Raw genomic sequence first — 25,540 nt, forward strand, 5'->3', positions numbered from 1 at the left:
CACAAATTGAGAATTTTTTTCCTTATTAATGTTTGACAGTTCTTCTCTACAAAACTTTATATTTTATAACCTTTTCTTGTAATACGAGAAAGATCTCCTGAGTTATATATGCAGCTTATACCTTCTTTAAAAAAGTTACTTTTTAAAATATCACAAATTAATTATCATAATATGTGTCTGCTATTTACATAATTATATAAGCAATATTCAAGTATATTTGTGCTTTCTATGTTTACATTACTTTAGGACCTAGTTTAAGCTTTCAATTAGACTATCTACAAAGATTTCCCACAAATTTAGTAAATGGAGATAAAATGATCAGAAAATATAAACTGTTATTTTAGCTTTTCATCTTTCAGTTTTTGCATTTCCTATCAACCATGTAATTTCCTGTTCTTTAGGGATGGTGATAGATTATCTTTGTCGAATCAGCACTGTTATGCTCTCAGCCTAGGAGAGCAGTCAACCATGGCAGGATCTTTGAACACAGTCTTCACTCTGTCTTATCCTTGGTAGCAATAATATCTGAGCATGTTGGTATCTATAATTCCCAGCTGTTTCAACTGCATGACCACCTTATTAGCTGCTTCCAAGGAAGTGATTAGATTTTGGAGCTCTTCTTTACTCATTTTAACAAAATATGGTTTTACTTCACCATTTTCTTTAATATCTAGATGAAGGTTTAAAAGTGGCATTTGTAATGTAGCAATCTTGTCACTAGAAAGTGCAAGCTTTAACTGCCAATCAAAATCCTGTAGCTGAGCAGATGAAATATCAACTATTTCTCCTGACAGAGCCTGCTTGAGTTCATCTTTCCTATTCTTCAAGCATTTCATGATAGCTTCTTGATGAAATGAATTTAACTGATTCAACTGCTGAAGTACCTCTTCATCAGATAAACTTTTACCAACTACAACTTTGAAAAACTTGGTAACATCTTCTAGAACAAGTGTCCATTCTGCTGAACTCCAGACGCTATGATAATCCTGGTAAAGCGGATAAGCTCGGCCACAGATGCCATCAATTACTTTGTGAAGAAATGGCAAGCCCCGCTCTGCAGGTAGCTTCCACAGCCCCGACAAGGCCGTCCTGTCTTCCGGCTCCATCCTGCGTGTTCCACAATGCTGTTCTTAGTGTGATATTTTCTTGTAGCTCTGTATGATGGAGAACTGCATCACTATTTTGATAGCTTTTCTGGGTTTCTGACCTGTGTTCAACTCAGAACTTGATCCCCAGGGCAATTTCCTAAATTAAGCTGCATCTCCAGTCCCTTCCTTCCTCCCTTTAGCCCAGAGTCTGTTCTGTCCTTATCCTCATGGACTCAGTATGGATTCATGGAGACTGCACCTGGTCTGACAGAAGTCAGAAAATTATCTTTCAGAGCCAGCCTTAAATATTGGGCCTTTCTGATTTTTTGTCCTGTCCATTCCATATCTTCTGACTGATAATGTTCTTTTCCTCCAGTCACAAATCTTCATCTAGATAGAGACAATTAACTATCAATAGATTGAGCGGAAGGCATCAGCAGATAAATGGAATTAACAGTAGGTCAGGCCCTGTGTGTTCCAGCTCTTATTTCTAGTAGCAGCCTAGTGACAGGCATTTTACTTTAAAGGGAACGAGATGCCTATTTGCAGTGTTTCCTGCTGTTTTGCTCTTTCAGATACCCTTTATAAATGGCTTTGAAAGCCTAGACTTTCCTCTAGCTAAGAAGGGACCAGTCTCTTGTGTAGCTACTGCCTACTTTCTAATCTGGTTCCTAACTAAGGACTACTCTCCTGTCTTGCTTCTTTGTCTTCCTCTTGTATTTAATGACATGATATCAAATAGTTAAAGATAGTCTTGCTTTTTATGTTATCAGCTATGCATAATCAACTGTGGTCTGAAAACATTAAATGTTAAATTATAGAAACAGTTCATAAGCTTTAAATCATATGACATTCTGAGCAGCATGGTGGAGTTTTGCACCATCCGACTGCCTTCTGATTGGGAAATGAATCATCTCTTCAACTGGAGATCCATGCTGTATGCACTACCCACCCACTAGTCACTTGCTGACCTTCTTGGCTATCACATTGGCTGTTTAAGCAGTTCCTGCTTATACATGAGGGAAGGAGAAGCTAAAGATACAGGGGAGCTAAAATCTTTGCAGCAAACAGATACTATTCTTTGGTATTTAGAAATTATGGAATTGTGTACAGCTTATCTTGCTTAAGTGCCAGAGTCATAATGCTGGAAGTTTGAACATACCAAAGATAAGTTGGAAGGAAAGTGGTTTTTTTTTTAGGTGAAAAAGGTGATTATTCTCAGCTTAGGGAGTAAAATATAGTTTGTGTAGTTTAAGTACAATGAAGTTTTAGGCATTTACTTGGCCTTGCAGATAAAGGAATATCATTTTTGATATAATTTGTGTATAATTTTTGAACCAGGCATTCCTGTTGCTTAGGAGTCCAGGTTAATTCCTTATCTCCTGATTAATTCCTGAAAATTGTAGCTCAGGCAATGCATTTCTCATGAAGGTTTGTCTAACCTCTCCCAACAAGAGTCATCTGTGTGCTGTTTGGGCTTGGCTCCTTTTATGTGCTTTGATTATTATATACACCATACTGCAGTATTGTTTTTCTATTATCCCCCCCATCTGTCCCACTGTGGTCAGTGTGCCTTATAAGCCAAGCTCATATCTTTTTAAATAAAGCTTTTTAGAGCTGTTTTTGCAAAGATTACAACAGATACAACATTCCATGGACCCCACATCTGTTTCCTTATTTTTTAAACATCTTACATTAATATGCTACAATCAATGATATACTTATATTAACTAAAATTCACACTTTATTCAGATTTCTTTTTTTTAAGCTTAATTTCCTTTTGTGATGTGTGTTTCAGCCCTCTTCCTTCTCCTCCTTGTCTTGACCTCTACTTCCTTTTTCTCCTCACACTCTTCCTTTTGTTTTTGCTTCCTCTTCTTGTTCACCAGGACTGAGCTTGAACTCAAGGCCTCATGCTGCCTCTTAACTTTTTAGCTCAAGGCTGGCACTCTGCTACTTGAACCATACCTCCTCTTGTAATAAGAATTTTTGGCTACTGGTATTTCCAGGATACTTCCATTGTACATGTGTAGAATAGGCTAAAATTGTTCAACAATATTGAAACAGTGGTGTGGAAATCTGAAATAAATTGATATACTAACTAAGAATGAGTTGAAGAGATATATCATCCTCCATGTGATACTCATTGCTTTCTATAATGTGACTATTTTAGAATAACTTCTTTGGATCTTGGATATTCTTGCTGCAAGACAGACTAAAACAGATAGATGAATGTATGGCTTTTATAGTCTGTTCCATATCCGTATTCTAGAATGAAAGCAGCCATTGTAAATGAGGAAAGGAGAAGCTAAAGATAGACTGGAATTGAAATCTTTGCAGCAAGCAGCTGCTATTCTTTGGTATGTAGAAATTATGGCACTGCATACAGCTTATATTGGTACCTCTTATTTATGTACTGAGTAATAATATCTCAAAATAGTATTTACGCTAAGCTCAGAGTTTAAGAGCAATCTTAACAGTTTATTTTAAACTTCATTTTAAAACACAACAAATGGTTTCCCCCAACGCATGATTTTGTATTTTGATTTACAGCCATAAAATATCTAAGAATAGGCTCTTTTGTCATGGAATTCCTTTAAACTAAGGATTGCAAAGTTTTTGAACCATACATTGAGCCCTTTATATGCCCTTATAGGATTGGCCAATCTGTTCGTCATGGAAGAAATGTGCAAAGTTCCTGAATGTAGCTAGAATCAACATTCCCTATGCAAAGACTCCCTATGCAAAATACTTGTGTGAATTTTCACTTATCCTTTGGTGATGATTTACTGAGAAGACAATCCTAAGAAGGCTATTGATGATGGTGACCCATACTGATAACTCCATTACAAATGTCTTGGCAACTCACATCGCTAAATAATGAGAGGGAAGAATTTCTTCTTTTCTTTACCACTTTGCACGGACGTTCACAAACATTTTCTTATCTTATGCTTGCAGAATGAATATGGGCCACCATGAGAAAGGCTACCCTTAGCCTTTCACTTGGTTTAATGACAGACATTGCTATGAGTACTTAGGTACATTAACTCATTCATCCTGGTAAGACTTCTGTGAAAAAGATACTACTGTGTTTCTCCCCTTTGAGAGGTGCAGAAACTGAAGTATAAGGAGATTAAGCAACATGTCCAAAGGTTGCACGGCTAGAATTTGAACCCAGATATACTAATTTCAGAGTACATGCTTTTAACCAACATACCATGCAACCTTATTCAGCTTATAGTACCCTATAAAGTCATTAACAATTAGTGCATATTTGCAATCAAGGAGATAAATGGGAGCTCTTTGGCATGTCCTGCCCTTATTTCTTCCACAGGGCTAGCTTCAATTCTGAGAAGTGGGAACATTTATTCCTTGAACTCCCTCTGGACCTAATGCTAGTGAACATCAGAACAGGAAGGGATGGACTTTAGGAATCCTGGCATTCAGCATCCTAACTCAAGAGACAAGAAATCTGAGAACCACAACAAGAAAGCCATGCTTCTAAAGGTAGATAATGGTTGACAGATTAGACCAAGTGATCCTGAACTATACTGATTAAGTTATTGTATTTCCCTATGTGTGGACTGCAAGTGTGAAATTTCACTAGGCTATTTTGTTCAGAATAGAAAGAGGCCACAGAAAGAGAAAATGAGATATGAGGCATCATTCAGAATGTTCACATTAGAATCTGGGCTCTTCAGCCTAAGTGTATACACCAAGCAGCCTCTTGTTTTACTAAGAAAAATTACAAACAAAAGCACAGATTGCACTGTTCACCTTGGCTTCTTTGGTCCCGATTTCCCTCATCTTTATCCTCAGGACTAAATATAGTGTTGATGTTTCTGTCTGACCTGCCATGGTGGAGTTTCAGATGACCCAGGCCAAGCTGTGACAGCTGTTCAATAGCCCAAGTGAGCTCACCAAAGGAGGAAGTGCACTGAGGGTGAGGTGAGGTTACTGATCTGCTTTCTGAGTTTCTCATGTTAGTGTTAGTGAAGTTCAGGGTTTTGATTTACTGGTCCACTACTTACGTGGCATTTGTATGTCTCTGTAAGTTAGAAAAGAAATCTTTGAACTCCCAGACCTTGTACTGGAAATATGGTATTTTATAGCTTAGTTCATCTATATAAAGAGCTTTGACCCTAAGGTAATTAAGGTTGACAAGGCTTTCATGGCTTTCATTAGGAAATCCAGGATGGAACTATTAAAAAGTTCAACAGAAAAGAAAAGTCAGAGCAAGGGCATGACTAACAGGATAGTGTCAATGGATAAGCCTTTTATGCTTTAAATCCATGATGATTTAGAAAAATCCAGTGTTTGGGGAATCTTGATGACAACTTGTAGGGTTGTGTGTAAAATCTGATTTCTCTCTGCAAAGGACCACTTCTCTATTCTAATAACATAAAAACCCAAATCTTTCCTTTAAGAAGCTATCTCCTCCATACTCCATGTAGCCTTAGTAGGGGTTTAAATCATGGTTGGTTTAAAAATCTGTGATCCTAGATGTAGTCACATGATACAAGTTAGAACATTTGGATTATGTCCTGAACATAGAAGCTAAAGAAAGTCCTGGGAGAAATGCCTAGTCTACTGTGAGGTGGCCAAAATCTGTTCTAGATTTAGTCTTCCCAAGGTTTGTTCATTCTGTTTTAGACTTTTGTGCTTACCCAGAACCATTCCAATTCGTTTAGTTTTTTTCTTTAGTAGTTTTCTGTTTCTGCTGCTTAAGTGATACCACAGGGCACTGAATGTCTGTGCCTAACATATGTTATTTTATATACTTAACAAAAACAGCATGAGGTATGAAATATTAGTTTTGTTGTATGCATGAGGAAATTAAAATTCAGGAGAGCTAAGTTGCTATAGTTTATGCAGATAATAAGGAGAAGAACCAAAATTAGAGCTCAGGATTGTCATATCCTGGGTCCAGGGGCACTAGATGCAGATGTTGGCAGTCTAGTTTCATGTAGCACTCAGGAGACTTGCTAGCTGTTCTCTGCCTATTTTTATTTCCTGGAAGCAGTATCTCTTATTAAAGGGTTAGAAAACTCGTGTGTGTGTGTTTGTGTGTGTGTGTGTGTGTGTGTGTGTGTGTGTGTGTGTACCAGTCCTGGTCCTGGTGCTTGAATTCGGGGACTCAGGGTGCTGTCCTTGAGTGTTTTGGGTTTTTTTGCTCATGGTTACCACTTGAGCCATAGATCCATTGGTGGCTTTTTTTGCTGGTAAGTGGAGCTAGAAGTCTCACAGACTTTCCTTCCCTGGCCTGGCTTCAACCTGCTATCCTTAGATCACAGCTTCCTGAGTAGCTAGGATTATTGTTATGAGTGATCATTGTCTAGCTTGTTTTGTTTTTTAAATTTTTTTTTTGTAGGAATACATTTTTGTTTGTTTGTTTGTTTTTGCCAGTTCTGGGGCTTGAACTCAGGGCCTGAACACTCTCCCTGGCTTCTTTTTGCTCAAGGCTAGCAACTCTGCCACTTGAGCCACAGTGCCACTTCCAGCTTTTTCTATATATGTGGTGCTGAGGAATTGAACCCAGGGCTTCATGTATACGAGGCAAGCACTTTACCACTAGGCCATATTCCCAGCCCTGTATGAACACATTTTTTGACAGTTGAATTATTTTGTAGATAAAGCTACTGAATTCTAGTAATATCACATATAGAGCAAGGCCACATAACTCTAGGTTATATAGCAATAATTAGCACAGTCATGTAAGATTCTGGATCAAGTTCACAGTTGATGCCTACTCTCACAGAGTTGTTATTGCTTTGATCTCTTCTGCAAGTGATGACATGTTGTGATTTCCAAAAACAGATAGTAGACTTGCACCAGATGCACATTTGACATTTATGAATGTAAATGGTTAAACAGCAGCAATGAAAGGAGACAGGGACAGAAAAAAGAGATACTTTTAATACTGCAAGTAATTTCATGTCTTTCTGGTTGTCAGATGGGAAAACGTGAGTATAGTGATCTCTCAGGGGGTTAAATGAATCGTATAACTCTTTGGTGAACACCTAACCATGCCAGCTATTTTACACACACACACACACACACACACACACACACACACACACACACACACACACTCTCTCTCTCTCTCTCTCTCTCAGCATAGAGTCTGAAACAGAGTCAACATATTTCCACTCATCTATCCCCTTCCCAAACACTAGTTATCTGTGCAAAATTGGAGGAAAAAACAACTGGAACTGGCAGGCTTCCTGCAGCTGGTGTTGCAGTTTATGAACAAAGACATTTTCAAGGATAATTTGGACTGCAGTTGTCATTTACTCAGTGTACTGGATGAGCAAATATTGACTTGAGAATTTCAGCCCCATTGTAAGTCGCCGCTCTGTTCATTGCCACAGTGGAGGCAGTGGATTTTCTCTGGGTTCAGAAGGTTTCACAGTCCTAGGCTGGTTTTATGTACACTCTGGACAATCCTCCATTTCTTTAGATTATGGGAACACATTGACGCAAAATGCTTCACATACTTCTGTCAATATTAAGTACTTAAGTGCTGTTCATGGGAGTTCGAATAGAACTGTGACAAGTTTTAATGTGATATTAGCCAAATCAAGTAGAGTTGGTAACTTCAGACTCTTTCATTCATATTCTTTATGTCCTATCTCTGTGTACATTCAGAAAATCAAGAATAAGACCCAAATATTCTCAAAAGTCTAGGTCTCTGATAATGAGAATATGATTCCCCTGTGTACTTATTTTGCATTAATCCGTTGCCTATTTGTATAACAACCACTGTGAATCATAGTGACTTACAAATACGAATATGCTCAGCTCAAAGTCTGGGACCATGGTTAGTCCTGTCTTTCTGTAGGGCTCATTCTTTGCTTATGATCAGCTGTGGATTAGAGAGGCTAATCTTGCCTGGGCACTCTTACATATACTTGTCAATCAATTGGTTATAGGTTGGCTAAGAAGAATCTTGATCTGTACAATTGGCCTTTCTTCCAGTAGGCCAGTGTGTTTGTGTGGTAGTGGCAGAGTTCTGTGAAAGAGAGGTAAGTACAGAAACACCTCCTGAAGCTTACCCCCAGAACTGGCACAATCTCATATTCTGAATTTCCTATTAGCCAAGGCTAGACAGGAAGTTGTTCTAGATTCAAGGAGTGGAAAAGGGGGTTTACCTAGCAAACTATATTTTAGCATCAAGTTTTGTAATTTTACGTGCCTTGGCATTGTCAGAGTCTGATGTATTCTCTAGACAAATGTGTGTCTTCCATGAAGAGAATAGAAGTTCCTGTTTGGCTTAATCAAAATGGACTGACACATGTAAGCCATCCAGTTTTCCCTTATTCTATTTCCTCTAGCTGGATTTTTTAAATGGAGAAATATATCTCATACACACACACATGCACACACACACACACACACACACACACACACACACACACACACACAGATCTCTGGCCTAATCAGTACTTGACCTAGAGAGGCTAGCATGTGTTTCAGATTTGGAATGGAATACTTTGTCTACTTATTCATAGAATTGTGACCATCTGGACCTGGCCTAAATTTGCAAATGCATTTGCCAATTAGGATTGTTCAAAAAATATATTTGGCATCCCAAATAATGACAGCATAATCTCCTTCATGATGCATTTGGCACCCTAAATCATAGCAACAGAATCTTCATGATGGTCAGAAAACATGTGGCAGAGAATATGGCATTGGATAGGTGGAATGTGTTTGCAGTTCTCTTTAGAGATGGAAAATGGTGGTGGCTGTTGTAGTGGTGATAGTACAGGAGGGGGCGGGTGAGGAAGAAGAGGGGAAGACAGAACGAGAGAGAGAGAGAGATAAAACAAATGTAGAGTGCCTAGAAGATATTCTCTAAACAGAAGAATTGTTCCTCATCACTAAGAAACGGTCAAGAGATGAAGAGTTCCTTTAGCTACTGCTGCTGGTGAACATGTGCTGATGTTAATTCCTTTAGCTGCTGCTGTTGGTGAACATGTGCATTGATGATGAGGAAGGATCTACTTGCTGTAGGATTCAGGAAGAGAGTGTAACTCCACTTTTGGGTACTACTTTACAAAGTCTTTGAGGGTACAGTAGATGGAAATACAAATAAATCTACTGTTAATTGCTCACAGGAGTGGAAAATACAGTTAGTAGCAATGACTTTATTTTATTTCCATATGTAGAACTTTTTTATTGAACTATACCATATATATGTATATGCTATAGTATACAGATGTATGGAGAATTAATCTTTAGCTATGGCTTTGTATCATCTATATCTTCCAATGAGAACTACTCCATAGTTTTATTGTTTAGTTATTCAGTAACTCTGAGCACATTTGAGTTTGAACTTATATCTTTCTGTCTGTGAGTAGTATTTGCTAGAGTTTGAATTTAGTGGTTTGTACTTGCTTGGATTGGTTGCTTTGCCAGAACTTTACCATATGAACCATGTCTCCAGCTCTGCTTTTTGCTAGTTGTTTTTGGAAACTGCGTCTTATGGCTTTTTTTTTTCTCCCCAGATGGCTTTGAACTACATTCCTTCAGATGTCAGCCTTCTGAGTAACTAGGATTACAGGTATGAGTCACTAGCACCTGGCTTGTAAGCAGTCTTTCTAATTTCTGTTCAGTTTTTGATGTCTTTACTGTATGTTTTGATCTCCTCACAGATGTAGAGTTTAAGATTCGATGAAGTTCCTACTCAGAATTAGGGAAGTTCTTTCTCCAGGTTCCATTTCTGTAGGAACATAATGCCTTACACTTTCCAGATAACTAAGATTTCCTTTCTGTGTTTTCTGGCCAGAGAGACAAAATTTCTATTAGAATTTTTGCCAGGAATGCCATTGATGTGCCAAATATTTGGCAGTTTGGGTTTGTCCCCAGAGCAGAGTCATGAGAGAAAGGAAGAAAAGGCAAACTCATTCCTTCATGGGTCACTTGTTACAGTGGATCAGCTTTTCAAAAAGAAATTTAAGGTTCATAGCTATTTGATTTAAGTTTTACTTCTTGGTCCATAATTTTAATTTTAATTAGCATGAGAAATACACAGTACCACAGGGTAACCTAAATCATATAATGATAGTTTTGATTTCTTCCTTGACTCATGGATTTTTATTTAGATGCATATTGCTAAGTTTCTAGTTATTTAGAGAATTTTCTGGGTAAGTCTTTTTTTGTTGTTGACCAACAGCTAATTCCATTTTTATAGGAGAACATGCTAAGAATAATTCTGAGTGTTTTGAATTCTGTTAGGCTTTTCAAATAGCCAGCACATGAGTCAATTTTGGTGAATATTATGTCTTCATCTTTAAAGAATGTAATTAGTGACTTTTTTCAGTCTACATACACATATACATACATATATTCACTTATATTTTCTTAATTTAATTTTTGTATCTATTTATTATGTAATTTTTGTCTCCTTCCCCCCACACACTGTTGTAGGAACTGTTGTTCAATTCTCAAAATATGAAGTTTTCTTTCTCTTATATTTCTGTTATGTTTTTTCTCATACATTTAAATTCTGTATTAATTGGTAACATGTATGAAATTAGCCCATTTCTATTATTACAGGTCCTTCTTAATTTCAACTTATACTTCCTGCCTTAAAGATCTATTTAATATTTGTACAGGCACATTAGTTTTGTTAGGTCTGAATGTTATCTTTTAGAGATTATAATATATATGCTTGATATGATACTATTTTTTTGAACTTTTATTAGTTCTACAATACTGATAGACCCACCGCAGATTCTTTCAGCTCTATTAATTCTCTCTCCTCTTTTACATTATTATTGTTTCTTTATTTGAGTAAATATGCAGATCTCCTCTGTACTTGTTTTTTATGTTAATAGATGGTAAATTTTACAATAATGAAAGAGCTAAAATTTATACACTCTCTTAATCAGTTATTTTGTAATACATATTTTAGTTGATTCAATTTAATTTTGATATAAGTGTTGTGAGTAGTTAAGAAAGCAACTCAAAGGGCTGGGAATATGGCCTAGTGGTAGAGTGCTTGCCTCGTATACATGAAGCCTTGGGTTTGATTCCTCAGCACCAAATATATGGAAAAAGCCGGAAGTGGCACTGTGGCTCAAGTGGTAGAGTGCTAGCCCTGAGCAAAAAGAAGCCAGGGACAGTGCTCAGGCCTGGAGTTCAGTCCCCAGGACTGGCCAAAAAAAAAAAAAAAAAAAAAAAAAAGAAAGAAAGAAAGAAAGAAGCTTGATGTTGTATCATAAAAGCATCAATATATTTTAAATAATTAGCACTCCTCTCACCTGTAGTTAGACTTTTTGTGTCTTTAAATGAGGAGTAATTACAACAAATATCTTCAAGTCTATATCTCTCTTTTTGTTAAACAATGAGATATAAGAAATATTATAGAACACAAACTCCTCAAAAATTAACTATTAAATAATCTGGCCAAATAACCACTGAATGCCAAAGTTCCACAGTGTGTGATCTGTGTCTGTGTATTTGTGTGTGTGTGTGTATGTGTGTGTGTGTGTGCTTGTGTATGTGCCTTAGCAAGCCAAAACAAATTCCATTTCTTTTTTAAAATTCTTTGTACATTCTCTGAGTTACAATTGTGTCTGATCCAAAATATATTTAAAATTTAAAAACATTTTTTAAAAGGTAAAAATTACAATCCTTTCAAATGCAGGACTTCTGAAGCAGGAAAGACTTCAAGGAAAAGAGGCTTTCTGTGAGTATTCATGGAAAAGGGAGGTAAAACATTGAGTAATTGAATTATCTTCTAAGTAACAACTTCTGATTAAATGAAGCAGTGTTAAGATTAGGAGGTTTCCAAAGAAGGCTTACAAAGAGAGATGACTTCAGAAGAAGTCAAGTGTGTGTGTGTGTGTGTGTGTGTGTGTGTGTGTGTGTGTGCGTGCGCGTGAGCTAAATAAGGGAGCAAGTCAACGAAAGAGGCAGATCCTAGAGCCAGTACCATGGAGAGCACCTGTGAGTGGTGGGAAGCATTCTTAGCCAGATGCCAGTCTCAGGGATTAACACTGGAGGTTGCTCAGAGAAATCAAAATAGCATAAAATCAAAACCTAAAACTGTATTTGTAACTGTCAAGGAAACATGGTATTTGCAAGACATTGCAATTGGTCCATGGATTCTTAGACAAAGATTCATGAGCCCTTTCAGCCATCCGTAAGTAAATTAGAAAATATGTAATGTCCAGAAATTCTTTACAGAACATTTACATATGTGCTTGTAGAATTTCCAGGAGGTAGATTTTCCAAAGCTTACATAAAATTCTCACAAAAAAAGTCTCAAAAAGTCTCTGACTCTCTCACTGTCACTGATACAAAGGAGTTCTAATTAGGTAATAAGAATAGGTAAAGAGGGAGAATGCAGTTACAAAATTCAATATACATTTTACAAAATTAAGAAATTGAGGGAAGGGTTGGGATTGGGAGGGATGGAGAAGAATGATGAAAGTGACATTGAACAAGATACATTGGATTAATAAATGGCAACTCTTCTGTATAACTACTTAAAGATAATAAAAGTATATTACAAAATGAACATTTTACTATACATTGCTAGTCTTTCAAACATCTTATACATATTTTATGGTATCTTATAGCCTTTAAATAAGGTACCATGATATGTTAGCTAATATTATTTGAGTAGATTGAAATATTATTAGAAGCAAGCCCCCAAATGAGAAACATTTGATATATATATGATATATACATATATAGCATTTGATATATATATATTTCTTAGTATTAGACCATGCCAACCTCTTTTCAAAGGTACTTTGAGTTTCAGTTGCTTCTCTTAGAAATAACTTGAAACTTCAAAATAAAAAGCCCTATTTATGTAGAAATAGCTGTGTTTTTTTTTCTTGCTAGGCTGAGATATCAGACGGCTGTATGTAAGCACTGAGAAGTTCTCTTATCAATTCCATGGAATATCAAAACAAAAAATAAACACATGTTTTGCATGCCCTTGCTCTACCAAGATATTGTTCAGTGTTTTTTTTTCTCTTTTTTCCTTTGTACCCAGCCCCATTCAAAAGGCATTATAACACTTTACTTTTCTTCTTTTCCATGTTTAAAACAGAAAACACACAGAAAAACAAAGCATATTATTTTTGCTCAGTATTCTTCTAATAAGAACACCATGAAGTGATTCAATTATCATTCACAAGCTACGTTTTTTTCTCTCCTCTGGTCCCCTTTGCTTCCTCCTCATTTTAGCTAACAATTGATATTAAATGCACTGATTTAATCACCTTCTGTATCTTATAATCTCTTCTTTCTGAGCAGATTCGAGGCTGTTGCTTGCTAGTGATCTAGTCTTTTGCTTTTCTTAACATTTGGAAGAAGCACTTGTTAAATATAACCTCCACAGTGGTTTCTTTGCAGATGCTCATCCAAGCTGCTTCGTGACCCAGTCAGTGCACCCACTAGAAAAAAATTATTTTTCAGTTATGAAAGTAAGCTCCCCAAACTCACAAAATCATTGGATGCAGTCATTGAACATAGATTTAGTTTTTAATTCATTTAAGATTTTTCACTTAAAAAGGTAACAGTTCGTAATTATGATCTACAGAATAATGGCCCCCACAGAGATGTATGTTTACTAATTTGAGACACACAGGACTGGCTTGATTATTGTGGGAGACAGTTGCTTAGTGGAAATTAAGATTTTAGGTATGGCAACTGCCCAGCCCTTCCAGGTCCTAATAAGAGCAGATTTGTTGTGAAGAAAAGAGCAATGCCAAGACCAGAGAAGAACTGATTAAGAAGGAATTATTCTCTCAAGAAGCTAACACAAATGCACAAGCCACTGAATATAAATCCAAAGTTAGTTGTCAGTATCTGTGCTGGGCCGATTTCTCACTTACCAAATGGACATCTTAATAGAACCAGGTGTTCATTAACAGAACTGTTTTCATCTTTGCAATGACTCTGTCTCAGCAATAAAGCATAATAATGTATATATTTGTGCAGAGAACTGATTGCCCAAATAATTGTAATCATGAGGCTAACCTGCATATGGAAGATCAGGGTTGTGTAAATTGGTTGTTCTTTACCCTGGCTACCCATTAGAATCATCTTAGGAACCTTTAGAAACTGGCTCCACCCCCAGATGTTCTGATTTAATTGGAACCTAAGTATGAGTCGATTTTCAAAGCTCCCTAGGTGATTTTTAAAAGCACAGTCCGGTTTGAGAACATTTGTGTGAATCATTCTGAGCAGTCTTTGATTTCTGAGGGAGAAAAGGGCTTATTCTTCCTAGTAGCATTGCCTAGAAATGAAAAAAAAATCTGACTGGAGAAACCTGCTTGGAAGCTGGGCAGGGTCACTTGCATTCTGCTTGTTTCCTGGGCTATGTTTGCACACCCCTAGTGCACCTCTAGACCACTTAGTCCTTCTATCATAGAAGTTTCAGCCCCTAGCAGGGAGCAGTGTAGAGCCCTGTAAGATGGAGAGAGATGGAGAGAACAAAATTCCATCATGCCTGCCACACTGTAGTGTCTTCCCTTGTGTGGAGTCAATGCAGGAACTGAGGGCTTTTCTGTTTACTTTAGACTTTCGCGCTCTTAATTTCCCTTAGTTGTCTATGAAAAACACAAAAGGTTATCTTATTCCTGTTATATCAGCATGATTAACTTCTGGAATAACTAATGGCTATCATGTTTTTTGGAGCCATGTGGAGCTAATACATTGGATAGCAGATGAGTAAGACACATTAGATGCCCTCCTTCCCCAAAGGTTCATTGTTGTATAGATGGACTCAAGTAATATTCAAAAATTTGAAAGGTTATAGGTTATACATTATAGCAGAAGTATGTGCAAGTTCCAATGGAGACAACAAGAAGAGAGTAGTGTGTCTAAATTTGGAGAGCCCAGAGGGAGCCTTCATAAGGCAAGATTTAAACCTCAGTGCCAGGTTTATTTTCCTCATATTCTTTTGTGTGACTCCGGGAGCCTTCTCTCCTCAGAAGCTGCCATATTGCTAAGCAGAGTATTTGAAGCTATGGTGCTACATGTACATCCATTCTTGTTGGAAAAATCACCATCAGGACTACTCTTCTACACTGCCCTTGTCTCAGTTCAGAAACCACCATTGATGTCCATCTTGGAGGGGGTTGGTAAGAGGATATTGGGCAATTTGGTGATCTTCCTTCCAGTGGACTATTGATGGTAAAAGAGGAAGGAGAAACTTCTAAATGTAAGAAGTCAAAATCTCTTTTATGGCCAGTGATGTTGAATACTTCTTCATGTGTCTCTTGGCCATTCTCATTTCCTCTTCAGAGAAGTCTCTTTTTAGATCTTTATCCCATTTGTTGAGGGGGCTGTTGGTTTTTGAGTATTTGTTTTAGAGGAATTTAATTTTTTGAGTTCTATGTATAATTTAGATATGAGGCCTTTGACCATTGTATGGCCGGTAAAGATCTTCTCCCAATCTATGGGCTTTCTGTTTATCTTGCAAGCTATGGCCTTTGCCCTGCAGAAGCTCTGCAGTTTGATGCAGTCCCATTTGTCCTACCTTTCTTTGATTTGTTGCATTTCTAGGCCTTTATTAAGGAAGTTTCATCCTGTGCCAAGGAGCCCAAGAGTTTCTTCTATTCCTTCTTGTAGTGTTTTCAGGGTATCTGATTTTACTTTGAGGTCTTTGATCCATTTAGAATAGATTTTGGTGCAGAATGATATAAAAGGATCTAGTTTTAGTTTGTTACAGGTGTTGATCCAGTTTTGCCAGCACCGTTTGTTGAAGAGGCTGCCTTTCTTCCATTCTATTTTTTTAGCTACTTTATCAAAGATTAAGTAGGCATAGTTCTGTGGGTTCATTTCTGGGTCTTCAGTTCTGTTCCCTTGGTCCTCAGACCTGTTCTTGTGCCAATACCAAGCTGTTTTTACTACTATAGCTTTGTAATACAGCTTGAAGTTTGGTATTGTAATTCCTCAAGCACTACTTTTTTCTACTTAGGATTGTTTTTGCTATTTGGTGTCTTTTATTGTTCCATATGAATTCCTCTATTTCATTAAAGAATGGTGTTGGGATATTGATGGGTATTGCATCGAACTTGTAGATAGCCTTTGGCAATATTGCCATTTTCATAATGTTAATCTTCCCAATCCAGGAGCACAGGAGGTTTTTCCATTTCCTAAATTCTGCCTTAATTTCCTTTTTCAGGTTTTAAAGTTCTCATCATAGAGATCTTTCACTTCTTTGGTTAAGATTATTCCTAAGTATTTTATGTTTTTTGAGGCTATTGCAAAAGGAATTGCTTTCTTGATTTCAGCCTCGTTTTTCAGGTTGTTGGCATATATAAAAGCCATTGATTTTTGAGGATTTATTTTATGTAGCAGAAGATCACAATAGCCCGATATCTATGCTCATATGAACAAGTGAAGTGAACTCCACATTATGGAAACAAGTGGTGTATCATTGTTGTAATTATTTTCAACATGCCATGTGAAACCATACCCCTTTTTTCTCTCTCTCATATTCTTTTCTTGTGGTTTTACCCCTGCTATCATTCTATCTGATCTTAGTACCCTGGATACTGTATACATGTGTATTAGAACTAGGGAAGGGAAAGGGAATACCAAAATTGAGAGACAAAGGATAAAAAGACAAACCATTCCAAAAGCAATACTTACAAAACCATTTGGTGTAAACCACCTGTACAACTCATGGGGGGAGAAGGGAAAGGGGAGGGGGGAGGCAGAGGAAAATGGGGGAGGCAGAGAAAAATGAGGGAGGAGGTAACAAGTTGGATAAGAAATGTACTTACTGCCTTACATATGAAACTGCAACCTCTCTGTACTTCACTTTGACAATAAAGAAAAAAATGCAAAAAAAAGGAACAGCCAAAAAAAAAGAAGAAGTCAAATCTGAAGGCTACTTTGCTAATAAGCTGGGTTTGAAAATCCAAGGTGCTGTAGAACAGCTCTGTCCTATTTTCCCTTTTCTACTCATTGACAAGTGACAGCCTATCCGCTAATACAGGTTGATATGTAGGTAAGAGTTAATTGCTTTTATTTGTCTCATCTTATTTTCTGTAAGCCCAAGATATTTGGAGAAATCAGATCTTTTGAAGGTGCCTGAAAGTGCGCATACACAAGGAAAACAGGGGTGAAAGGGCATATCTTAATAGAAGGCTGATTTCTATGACCTCTCTTAGCAGTACCCCTCTATCTTCTTTCACGTGAAGAGGGGCAAAATTCAGAGCTATAAATGTTGAAACTTGTTCTAGGGGAAAGCTTTTATTTTCTTTTTTATCAGACTGAGAACAACCATTTTTGTCCTAAATTGGAGATCCTCATGACCATGTTTCCATCGTATATTGCCAGAAATCATAAGGCCCAATAGTTTCCCAAGACTCTCTCATCCAATACGTTTCGGTCCCCTTCTGGTAATCAAAGCTGTAATTTGTCTCAAATCACTTATTACTGAACACATGGGCACTTCTGTAAATAGAAATTCTTCAAGGAAAAAAAACCTCTAGCATGTGTCTATGTTAATCTCCAGTCTTGATAGAAATTATTATTATCAAGCTCTGCTTGAATTGCTTGCCTAGGCAAAATACAATAGAATACAATAAATAAATTATAGGGCCTCTAGATATTTTCTCTTTACTGATTCCTGGTCCCTGTCATAACCATCATTATCATCATCCCCACCAGCATAATTTTCACCTTTACAAAAATAGATAGATCACTCTATCTCTGCAGATAAATTTTAAGCATTTTTTTTTTTTGCCAGACCTGGGGCTTGGACTCAGGGCCTGAGCACTGTCCCTGGCTTCTTTTTACTCAAGGCTAGCACTCTGCCACTTGAGCCACAGTGCCCCTTCTGGCCATTTTCTGTATATGTGCTGCTTAGGAATTGAACCCAGGGCTTCATGTTTGTGATGCAAGCACTCTTGCCACTAGGCCATATTCCCAACCAATTTTAAGTACTTTAAATGTATGAACTTACCTATTTACTCAGAAACTCAGGTCATTGATATGATTCCTCTTTTTATTTTACAGCTGCTAATCTGAACGGCATAAGAGGTTTAAGAACTTAACCAAAGTCAAGGTCGAGTAGCTAGTAAGTGGCTGAGCTCAACTTTAAAACCATGCACTCTCACATGAAAAATCATGCAATTAAACTTTATCCTATTTTGACTTAATTCATATTAAGAGGGTTATGACAAATTTAGCCACACTGACATTTGAGACTTACTTTCTTATTGTTGCCAGTGATTTTATTCTTGGAATCAAAACTGAAGCAGAGCCTAATAGAAATAAGTTCTAATGATAGAAATGGAGTCTAGAGATTTAACACAAACACAGACGGGTTGTTTTTTTTTTTTAATTTTTCCTGAGAGGAACCACTTAGCTGGTGTCTTACTTTGTAACATCACAAGCTTTGGGCGGGCTCACACACTGAGTAAAACAAGCCCTGAGCTCTGGTCATTCAAATCATTTTGTTCTCAGAACAAAGTGGCCATAATTTCATGCAGGAGCTGTCTGCTCTCACAGTCACAAGCAAGCAGTTGCCTTGGTAACAGCATTTGAAAAGGACAAAGGCTTAGGGAACTTTTTATCAAGATCCATTAAAGTGCTTGGAGAGCCTCTACTACCTAGCAGTCCCTGGCTTATTTCTACCACCCTCTGTTATGCCCTTGGAGGCCATCTGTAAGACTGATTGGGACAGAAAGTGGTAAATTGAGGCCCACAAATGAGCCAGTTATTGGAGAACATATAAAACCTCATGGGACAATTAGCTCAAGGAATCTCTTCTGGGAAACATGAGTGATGGAAACTCTAGGTTTGTCTGGTTGGATATCTTACAATTTGGTTCTTCCGTGAGCTTTGAAGGGAATTTTCTCAAAGCTATCAATTATATGGGTTTATCTTCCTTTGGAACTTTTGCTCCTTTTGATCTTAGCTCTACCTTTTTTGGAATAACATAGTAGAAATCTGGTCTCCCTCTCTATCTGGTATCTGGGGACAGGACAAGGGACATGGTTTTTCTGGACTTAACTTATTTTTTTCCTTCTGGTGTCTAACAGAGTTACTATAGTATTATAGTATAAAAACCACTCAGCATTATTCTTCTTGTATTTTTCAAGTAAATCTAAATAATTTTCCAATCTCATTAAATATATGATTCTCAGGATCCATTACATATGTGGTTTGGTAAGATAGGCTAAACTGAAATTATCACCTTCCTAGATGTGAACATCATTCCTCATGTTTTCCTAGAATTAATGTCTTTATGGACATATCACATAGCTGGCTCTACTATAACTGAAGAATAAATTGAACTATTTCACTCTTTTATGACCAGAGAGTCATATTTTCTGAATCATTGCAAAGAGATGGGCAGATTATTTTGTAGAAAGCCTTAGTTAAAGTGACATTATGATTCCCATTTATCAATATATTTTATATGAATTGCTTTGTCATATGTACTAGAAAGTATGCTTGATGGTTATAAGCATCCTTATTCCTCTGATTAAAAATAGGCATCTCATTACTGACTGCTGGCATCTGTCTGCTGTGTGACTTGTTGACAGCATGTCCCTAAACTGTCAATTAAGAAAACAGGACAGAGAAAGGAAACAAGGCAGGGCAGTATTTGACATCTAATTTCTGGGCTTAGTAGGGTGACTTTCTCTTAGCACTTCAGAAAAGAAAGGGAAGGGAAATGGACAGAGAGAGATGAGGTGGATTTTTTTCTCCATATGCAAATTGAAGGTCAAATGGGGAAACTGAGGTACTTTTCTCTTTTTCTTGGGTTGTAGCATTATAATTTGGGAGACAAAGTAACATTCAACCAGAGTTAGTCACACCTGAGTCTGAACTCTCATTTTCAGTCAATAGAGAAAATCTATAAACTGTAATATCTATCCTCATGCACTTAATTGCTATAAGACAATTTATGCAAAATTATGTTTTTGATTAAACCATTCTTGATGACTTGAAGTCAAGGGCTCTGTATTCAGTATTGTTATAGGAAGTCTTATTTTTTCCCCTCTCTGCCTCTGTCAGATGAATTGAGACTATTCACAGCTGTGAAACGGGGATCATAAGAATCTCATGAGAAAGGAAGAAATCTATTGCATAAATTTACCCTATACCATACAGGCGATATCTTTCAATCCTGTGCAATTATGCATGAATCCTGCAATTAGACAAGAAGTAAAAATTTGCAGCAAACAATGCTTCCTTGGCCCTTTTCAGACTTCCTTTTAAACAGAATTCGGAGCCAGATTATCTCCTAAGATTTCATCCAGCTGTAAGTGCTAATAGTATGACATCTTAGCCCTGGTTTATAAATAGCAAATACTTTGGGAAATCATGGAAAAGGAATTTTCTTTCTTAGATGGAAAGTATTTCTTGACATTATTAGTAATAAAATGTACTAATGGAAAGCTATGACTTTATCCCTGTTACTTTGCATCTTACACATCTCACTTCTCCACCAAACAAGGCTATAATCTTATGAGATGAAGGGGCTTTGGGATAGAAAGTAAACACCAGCCCTTGGAATTGTTGATTGAAGCAACAGTTCCTCTTGGAGGGGGTTGACTGTAATCACCTACCCAGAGAACCCAGAAAAGCCTGACAGGAAAATGAAGAGGAAGTGAAGTTCTGCTCTATATCATCTGCAGTTGATGAATGCTCTGTTGCCAGCCAAAACAAATTAGAACGTTGAAAAACAGCAAGTGTGTCTTCAAGTTCAGGTTACAGTTCAGTAAGGTTGGGATATGGAAGATGTCACTGAAGTCTGTTTCTCTGGATATGGATTGGATTTCAGTTGGTATGAGGCAACATTATGAAGGACAGGTCTAATGAGTAGGCAATTTACTATTTCGTGGGAATTAGGCCTGTGGTTAGGAACCTGTGGGTGCACCATGTCAGGGCTTACCTGAAAATGGTCATAATAGGATATGTCCAGAGACAGCCATAAAACTAGTCCAAAGCCTTCACTGTGGTTTTAGAGTGAAGAGAGTTCTGTGGTTGGCAGCTCCATTGGTAGCTGGTTGAGAATGTATGATTCACATTATCCAAGAGAAGTAGTGACGCCATACAGATGCAAATGATAGAAACTCGCCATGGGGAGAAAGTTGAAGCCAGGAAAGAAGAAGTGCAAATAAGATTTCTGTGAGAGCAAGAAACTGAAGTTGAGAGCAAGAAATTGAAGTTAAGAGAATTCAGTCTTTGCAGGGCCTATCCTGTGACATACAGGGTAGTTTTGAGGAAATTAACACTATGCAAACTAAATAATTTGATGGTGGCACTTTTTAAAAACTGTTTCTGTATTAATGTTTACAGTCAAAATATTTGCTTAAGAAATAGTCAGTAGCTGGTTAGATATCTTCATTAAAATACAGTGGACAGCGGTAAGCAAGACAGACATGCCTTCAGACAGCTTGCTGCAGCAGAAGTTGTGAAAGGACATTTGTAAGTTATATGTATTCCCTAGAAAGTTTTATGCTCTATTGATCATAAGGTGTATACAAATTTGACTTTGAAGTTAAATTTTATAGCACTTCGGTGAACTCAATTTGTTGAGTTAACCAAAACAAGGCAGATTCAGAACTGTGATAGAAAGACAGAAAGCACATGGAAAGTTCAAGATTAAAGAGAAGAACTAGATGAGAGTTATATGCAGTCTAAATTCAATCTGTTAGAATAGAGTAGGCAGAGGTTGATTCCCATTCTAGCTACTTGGGAGGAGGAGATTGTGAGGATGATGACGTAAGGTTACCACAGACAAAAAGTTAATGAGACCCCCATCTCAAAAAAAAAAAAAAAAAACAACCCCAAAAAAACTGGGGCTGGGAATGTGGCCTAGTGGCAAGAGTGCTTGACTGATATACATGAAGCCCTGGGTTCGATTCCTCAGCACCACATATTATAGCAAACGACCAGAGGTGGCGCTGTGGCTCAAGTGGCAGAGTGCTAGCCTTGAGCAAAAAGAAGCCAGGGACAGTGCTCAGTCCCTGAGTCCAAAGCCCAGCACTGGCCAAAAAAAAAAAAGAAAGAAAAAAAAAGACAAATAATTACACTTGGACATGATTAATTAGACATCACGCTAAACATTCACACAGTGAGAGCAAAGGAGGATATTGGTAGGAGCGGGTCACAAGGGCTCAATAGCTGTGTATATAAGATCATATAAAATGATGCTTATCAAAATGAACTCCAAGAATTGGAGAAAAGATTTTTTTTGTACTGTTTGTGGTTCTTTTCTTCTCTTATTTTTTTTACCTTTGGTTTATTCCCTCAGTCACTGTTTATGATTTCTCTATCCTTTGTCTTGTATATAAGTTTATCCGATTTGGGGAGGGAAAAGGGAAACACAGAAATGGTGGGACAAAGAATGAACCAATTCAGCAGTAATACTCACTAGACACTATGTTGGAAATGAATTACACAACTGGGGCGGGGAAGGGAATTGGGAAGGGAAAAACTTGGAGAGAATGAGGGAGGGGTGACTGTTCAAAACAAAATGTACTCATTACCTGACTCATGTAACTGTACATCATCTGTACATCATCTTTACAATGAAATTTAAAAAATTAAAAGATTAAAGAGTAGGCAGCATAATTTTACGTAATTATGTTAGATAATATGTAGCAAATATACATAATTATGTAAAAAACATATATATGTACATATATACATTCCAAAAACATGCTTTATCTGTGCTACAGAAAAATAGGTCTAACTAGAGTTTTCTAAAGAAGTGGCCTTCCTCCTACTTACTCCTTACAGGAGGAACACACACCCAATTTTGTTCTGCTTTAAGACTTAAGGACCAGATCTTTCCTGTCAGAGTTCTAGTCATTCCATTATAATGTCTTCTCAGTGGCCAGATTTTAGAGTTCTTATTTGGAGAATGCTAGGAAGCAGTGTGTTTGCTTTGTGAACCATGTATTCCAAAGCCCAGTCCAAGGACATGCCTAAACATTCTCATATTTATTTCTAGAACAATTCTTCTATAATGCAAACATGTGTTGGAATTTCATTTATCATGCCACTATGACAAATGTAGTGGAAAGAAAACACAAATTTTTATTAACCTTTGTTTCTCAGAGGTGCCCTCTCATAGACCTAAGTGTTTTGTGATAGTTAACTATTCTTATAAGGATTATATGATATAAGAAAGTATTTACCATGATTTTGACATATGAATAATCAAAGATTAGCTTTGATTGGTTATTGTCACCATCATTAGCATCATTACAATCACTATTCTGGCTTCACATCCAGAATCCAAATGTAACGGGAGAGGCATATTTCTTTTTAATAACAAATTAATTTATTGTCAAAGAGATGTACAGAGGGGTTACAGTTTGATACACAAGGCAGGGAGTACATTTTTATCAAACTTGTTACCTTCTCTCTAATTTTCTTCCCCCTTTCTCCCTTCTCAAGTTCCTTCCCCCAACCCCAAATTGTACAATTGGTTTACAGCATATTGTCTTGTAAGTATTGCTATTGTATTGATTCACCTTTTACTCTTTGTCTCTCCATTTTGATGTGCCCCTTCCCTTCCCTAGTTCCGATAAAGGTATATACAAGACCCATGGCACCAAAATCAGTTACAATGACACCAGATGTAAAACCCTGGGCAAGAAAGACAAAAGAAAAAGGCATAATTTCACATGGGACACTGAAACTAACAACAACAATAAACCACTTATTTTCATAACTTGGAGTTCATTTCACTTAGCATCATCTTATGTGTTCAGATGTACATAGCTATTGAGCTATTGTGATCTTCTGCTAGGGAGAGGCATATTTCTTAAACCCATCTTCTCTATATAACAGAGAGTATGTGGAAGAGAAGTTGTGCCTACCTTGGGGAACTAACTGCTCAGTGATCACTTGGATTGGCAAGCTGGAAATCTCTGACAGGTCTGCTTTTTACCATAGTCTTCTGATTGTTGCTGAAATATAGATTATTTCCCATTCCAGAGACCAAACAAGAGAGGTGCTTTGGATAGTGGTTGAGTTTTAGTTTGTACTAATAGTCTCATCTCAAACTATATTTTGGCTCAAATGTTAAAGTTCTCCCCAAAGCTCACATGTTGAGGACTTACACCCATTAGGTGGTGTCATTGGGGGATGATGGGAACTTTAAACGATGGTGCCTTGCTGGAGACAGTCATTGAACTTACTACTTGTTAGAGTAAGTCATTGGGGGTGTATTTTTGAAAGAGTATATTTTATCCATGTACACCCCCTGTCTCCCTCTCTCTGCTTCCTGGAAACCATGGGGGAAGTGAGCTGCTTTGTTCCACCAAATGCTTCTCACAGTGAAGATTGTCTCTCACTACAGGCCAGTAATAGTGGAGTAAAATCATGAGTCCAAATCTTTCCTCCTTTAAATTCATTTTCTCAGATATTTTGACACAATAGCAAAAAAAAAAAAAAAAAAAAAAAGAAAGAAATTATAGTATTACCTGTACTACACCTTTGATCTAAATTGTTCTATCTCAGCTCTTCCCATAGTAGGGGAGCACTTTACAACTATCAAATGACAGCTTACATTTTCCTCATCAGTCAAATCAGTCTTCAAAATATCATCTAAGTTGGTCTCTACCACTTATCTAGTAACCTCAATTTACAATAAGATATTTGTGTTGTATAGAGTTACCTTCTGAGTGGTCATGTTATGGATACCAGTGTTTGGAAGAATTGATGCATGGCATATAACGTAGATTAAAGAATAAGTTTTATTGAGGAAAGGGAAAAATTCAGGCCCACAGTATATTAAGAAAGAGGAAAGGCACAAGTTTTCTCTGTCATCCATAAAATATGGTAGAACCAGTGAATCTGCGGGACATGCAAGTCTATGGTCCAGGAAACAAACCTTTATCCATAATTGCTGGGGATTTTTTTTTTTTTTGTTGATTGTGGGGCTTGAACTCAGGATCTGGGCACTGTCCTTGAGCTTCTTTGTGCTCAAGGTTAATGCTCTACCACTTGAGTCACAGCACTATTTTCTGTTTTTGAGTGGTTAATTGGATATAAGAGTCTCATGGGGACTTTTCTGTCCTGGCTGGCTTTGAACTGTGATCCTCAGATCTCAGCCTGTTGAGTAGCTAAGATTACAAGTGTGAGCTACCTGTGCCTGGCTCATAAAAGGTCTCATATCCAAAATATACGTAAAACTCAAAAAATTAAGTTCCTCCCAAACACATCCTCAAAGAACCCACAGCCCCCTCAACAAATGGGCTAAAGACCTAAAAAGAGACTTCACTGAAGATCAGGACATGAGAATGGCCAAGAGACATATGAAGAGGTGCTCTACATCACTGGCCATAAAAGAAATGCAAATCAAAATAACAATAAGATTCCATCACACCTCAGTAAGAATGTCTGTTATCAGGAAAACCAATAATAACAAATACTGAAAGGAATGTGGCCAAAAGGGAACCCTACTACATTGTTGGTGGGAATGTAAATTTGTTCAG

General features: G+C 37.3%; 1 protein-coding gene across 1 annotated transcript; it reads right to left on the bottom strand.

The window, feature by feature from the left end:
* Positions 1 to 350: 350 nt before the first annotated feature.
* Positions 351 to 1,106, bottom strand: LOC125343018 (COMM domain-containing protein 8-like). Its single transcript, XM_048335348.1, has one exon. The coding sequence runs from the start codon at positions 1,104 to 1,106 to the stop codon at positions 504 to 506; it is 603 nt and encodes a 200-aa protein (XP_048191305.1). The 3' UTR covers positions 351 to 503.
* Positions 1,107 to 25,540: the final 24,434 nt, after the last annotated feature.

Source organism: Perognathus longimembris, chromosome 2, assembly GCF_023159225.1.
Source record: "Perognathus longimembris pacificus isolate PPM17 chromosome 2, ASM2315922v1, whole genome shotgun sequence".
NCBI classification, from domain to species: Eukaryota; Metazoa; Chordata; class Mammalia; order Rodentia; family Heteromyidae; genus Perognathus; species Perognathus longimembris.